Raw genomic sequence first — 4,967 nt, 5'->3', positions numbered from 1 at the left:
TATACTTTCATTAAAGCCTATATTATATACATTGAGAAAAATATAAAATAAAAATTATAATTGGTTTTATAATTGCCAATTCAGAAACTTTAAAACTACTCTACATGTATAATATATAGTTCATATAAATTAGGTAGGCAATAAACCTAAACTTTGCAGACATATTTGAGCTGCTTCCGCCTTTGCTTGTTTTTTATTAGGACTTGCAACGCTCGGTTTGTATTCGATGCCATTTACTTTAACCTAGAATATAAAAAAAATATATATATATATATGTGTGTATATATATATGTACACATATATAAATACATATAAATATATACAGGGTGTCCCATTGTAAAAAAGATATACTCAAATATCTCTGAAATACTTCGTTAGATTGACAAATATCTCGGACAAAAGTTTTATGACTTTGAGAGGAACATAAGATGATACTATTGATTTGATCTTGGGTTGCGTTGTCGAGATCAGGGCAAGGTCGCTTGGATTTTTTTAAACGGATCTCCGCAATTTTCATTGCATATTTTTCAAGCTTACCTTGAGAGCTTTTTAAAACGCTATAATAGAGTACTTATTTTTCGTTAAGTACTTTTTGAGTCATAAGGCTTGAAAGTTAGCCAATGAAAGCATTAGCTGGATCATCCTCCGATCTTTCTCGGAAAACAAAAGAAATGTAAATCCTTGACTGAGCAACTTCCGCGTGTGGTACATCTCGGTAATGCTAATGGCGACGGTACTAATCCTAAAAGTTTTCAGCCTTATAACTCAAAAAGTACTTAATTTAGTGTTTTGAAAAGCTCTCGAGATAAGCTACGAGAATATGCGATGCAAATTGGAGAGTTTCGTTTAAAAAAATCTAAGTGACCTTGCCCTGACCTTGACAACGCGATCCAAAGTCAAATCAATGGTACCATCTTATGTTTCCCTCAAAGTCATAAAACTTTTGTCCAAAACGTTTGTCAATTTAACGCAGTGTTTCTGAGGTATTTGAATGGGTCTTTTAAAATAAGACACCCTGTATATATAATATACAGGGTGTCCCAGAATTGGTGTAACATCTCTCGTAGACAGATAGAAGGAGTAAAACTGAGTCCAAAAGTTCTATACCATTTTGCTAGATTCGCAATAGTTACCGAGATCTTAATTAACAAAGATCAGCGAATAAGCACGCTTATTTGCGGATCTTTGTTAATTAAGATCTACTATTGCGAAAATGTACAGGACTTATCGACTCAGTTTTATTCCTTTTACCCGTCTATGAGAGATGTTACACCAATTCTGGGACATCATGTATATATAGGGTGTCTAAAAAATTTTGACACAGCCGAAGTGTGAAGGTAGATTGGATTAATCTGAACCAAAAAGTCATGACTTTATACACGTCTACAGAATCCGAACTATTGCTTACCATGCACTCATTAGATTACATTTGTTATTTAATCACTCAATACCTATTGCGAATTTTGCAAAACGGTACAAGACTTTTCTGTTTAGATTGACCCAATCTATCTTGTGTCAAAATTTTTCAGACACCCTTTGTGTGCGTGTGCGTGTGCGTGGGTGTATGTACACTCGGCGTCATGGATTCGTTTCGTGGACGCGGAAGGCTAGGGGTAAGAGGAACGGTATTCCCTAGCAGTAAGTACTTCCAACGGGCGCCGTACTAACTAACTGCAGCAGATCTCGAATGAATTGACCAATTACAGTATTTACTGCTAGGGAGTACCGTCCCTCTTACCCTTAGCTCCCCGCGTCCACGAAACGATTCATTGACGCCGACTGTACATATGTATATATTGTACATATATGTATACATGTACACATATATACGTGTAAATTTTGCAAAATATGTACATTTAATTTCATAGTTTACTTAATTTATAACATTGCTTACTTTAAATAGAAAATTCTTTCTATGATCCGGTCCACACTCAAAACATAGTTCATAGGCTGGCGGACCGAGTTTTTTCTTTGAGCAATATTCGCCCAAAAGTGAGACTGGATGTTTGCCTGAAATAATTGCAAAGATTAATTTAACTGAATTGAATAAAACACATATGGTTTGTTAGAAATATTTACCGATAATATATTTAAAAAGCAAAACATAGAAACTAAGTCTTTTACATGTTATTGAAGTGGATAATATATTTGATATACCTTCTAACGTCTTGATGGTTGGCACTACAGGTTTTGTAGTTTTGCCGAGTTTTGGACCAATATCTTGTTCAGAGACTAATCCTCTTTTATCCAATTTGACTTCTATTTGTAATGGTTCCAAGGCACCCTCTTTGTTTTTGCCTAGACCCTCACCCGGCCGCCATCCCATTTTCTGCAGTAAGGCCATACCCATTCCACCTGATACAGGTTGTGCCGATACTAATTGGTCCTAAATATTTCGGAGAATCAGATAATAGAGAATACTTGCTTTGACGCTGTAGATAAATTACAAAGTGTGATTTTTTTTTTAAGTTATACATCTCTTCATGAAGAATCAATATACATACAACACTGTTAGAGAAAAATGTATATTAAATACAACAAAACATACACATACACACACATGATAAGTTAAACACATACATGATAAATTAAAATTCTTATTATAAAAATATAACAGAGATGTATTACAAAGATATATTTCATTGTTTGTCTTTTTATCTGTCTTTTAATTTTTAAGTGTTTTTACTTAAAGTTTTTTTATATTTTTAACAAATTTATATCTATATGTGTGTATATGTGTACATATATATATATAAATTATGACAATTTATAAATTATCTATTTGTGTAAGGATACTTACGGAAATATATAAATGTCTTCATGAAGCTGCCGTTGTTGTTTCTTTTCTGTTATAGTTATGTGCCTGTAACAAATCCTCAGGTGGATGTAGACTAATGCTAACTATCCCAGCTTTACCATTAAGAAGCAACATACTGTAGCACTTGGTGAAATCCTATAGAAAGCTGACGATAATTAGCAATAATCTGACAAGAGCTTATTATTTCATTCAGTTATATCATAAATTCATTATTTGTAAATGCAGTTTTAGTTTAATAAAAAAAAAATATATAAATACACATACATTATAACAATATCTTTAAACAATTGTTTTCGTTGATGATATTTTGATTTTGATTATTGAAACATAGTATAAAGCTTAAAAGTTGTCATGTGATTTATATTGAAATAATAATGCTCCTGCGTCTATGCAGGCACAGAATCCATCTCTATATCTACAGATAGAAATAGTCTGTGCCTACAACAGTCTTCACTAAAATCAACATTAACTTTTTTTTTTTTTATTGACCCTAGTAGACTGTACCTGAAAACTTGTTACAGGCAATATCACTATGTGGTGTAGCACTAAACAATGTGATCAGATCTTGAAAAAAATATTCAGACCTGTTCCACTGTTTAGAGATAATGACAAAGAAATCATAATGAACATATATAAATGATGCATTTACATATCGCAACTGATTTTTTTTACCTGATAAAAAGTAGAAAATTTAAACATGAAAAAATTTATAGCTGTTTTGCAAAATATAGGAACATGTCCAATTTGAAAATGCATCATGTAAAAGAGAAAATTTTTGCAGAGATGGTCTGTCTATCTGGAAATAAGTTCTGTAAAATAATCTGGAATAAAAAGTATATAATAAATTTTACCTTGCGTGTCCAGGCTTGGCAACCTGAAGATAGTTCTGCAGGCGTAAGCACTTTAACTCCTGTGCTACCAGTAAACTGACCTGGCATCTGTTTGCTTTCAGCCCACATTCTCATCTATAATACCGTACATAGGTAGATAATACAGGAAATATACTATTGTATAAAAATAAAAAAGCAAATATATATATATTATTATATTATTTGTGACAACTTATTATATTCTTTTATTTTACCTCGTTTTGCGCTCGCTGCATTGCATTCAGAGCGTTTATATCGTTTGGATCTTCCTTTAATCTTCTCATAGCCGCTAGTCTTTCAGATACTATAGAGCCAATGTCTATAACCTTTAGCAATTTAACGTTAAAAATAATAATATTGATTGTGTAACACATGTATCATAAAAATAATTTGATTTCTTTTTTCTTACTTCTGTTGTTGTCGGGAAAACAACTTGCGAAGGTTGAGAAGCTTGTGTAATCTGTGCAGGTTGCACGGGTTGTACAAGTTGCGGAGGAAGCTGTTCTGTTTGAGGCATAGGAAGTGCTGGTAGCATTGGGAATGGTTCATTTGAGGTAGCTGGTACGAATATTTTTTTTGGTTCTGGTTTTTTTACAGGTGTAACAGGTATCCATTCGTTTTCTAACGGCAAAAGTATTGTATGTTACATATAAATAACATACACATACATAAAAAATCGAATTAAGTCTTTTCCCTTACCGCTCCTTCTGTGATGTTGTCCACTAGACACAGGAAACTGCAATCGCAACTGATTTGATGTCTCAGCTGTTTTTTCTTGAAACGTTTTTGTTGGCAACTGTTTTGCATCCTAAACAGATAAATAACATAAGTTTCAAGTTTTAAAGTTCTAAATATTTGCGAAACAAGGCTTATAATTTTAATAATGTAAAAGATTATTGTAATATAATGTAAAAAAAGGCTACCAACCCGAATATTCATTATAATAGAACTAGATCTTTCCTTTATAAGGAAAGGATGATGAAATCCTTTCTCCGACTCACTTTCTTCTGAAGAAATATTAGATAAATCACCTAGTTCTTCAGACTTGGACAATGATTTACAAAAATCTAAAACAATATATAAATATATAAATGTTAATAACATAAATTTATATTTGTTAGTAAATATATAGATTTATATATTTATTATGTAATAAGTTATGAGTGTAGTTTGTGCGCGACATGTGTACAACAATAATATTACAAGTATATAAGTACAATATTACAAGTATATAAGTACAATATTACAAGTATATAAGTACAACAATAATATTACAAGTA

At 31.9% G+C, this 4,967-nt stretch overlaps 1 protein-coding gene across 1 annotated transcript in view; it reads right to left on the bottom strand.

The window, feature by feature from the left end:
• The window catches only part of LOC109858920 (protein SON), a 7,510-nt gene continuing 2,543 nt past the window's right edge, over nt 1-4,967 (bottom strand). The window contains exons 6-13 of the mRNA XM_020436636.1: nt 4,615-4,754; nt 4,387-4,495; nt 4,097-4,308; nt 3,903-4,013; nt 3,670-3,783; nt 2,158-2,386; nt 1,895-2,010; nt 1-243 (exon numbers count right to left, since the gene is read on the bottom strand). Coding sequence (XP_020292225.1) covers nt 130-243; nt 1,895-2,010; nt 2,158-2,386; nt 3,670-3,783; nt 3,903-4,013; nt 4,097-4,308; nt 4,387-4,495; nt 4,615-4,754 — 1,145 coding nt within the window. The 3' untranslated portion in view covers nt 1-129. The remainder of the gene's footprint in view (nt 244-1,894; nt 2,011-2,157; nt 2,387-3,669; nt 3,784-3,902; nt 4,014-4,096; nt 4,309-4,386; nt 4,496-4,614; nt 4,755-4,967) is intronic.

This window comes from Pseudomyrmex gracilis, unplaced genomic scaffold (genome assembly GCF_002006095.1).
Source record: "Pseudomyrmex gracilis isolate BER0280 unplaced genomic scaffold, ASM200609v1 scaffold_230, whole genome shotgun sequence".
In the NCBI taxonomy this organism is placed as follows: Eukaryota; Metazoa; Arthropoda; class Insecta; order Hymenoptera; family Formicidae; genus Pseudomyrmex; species Pseudomyrmex gracilis.
The sequence above is the reverse complement of the archived record's forward strand: the minus strand, read 5'-3'. Positions and strand labels throughout refer to the sequence as shown.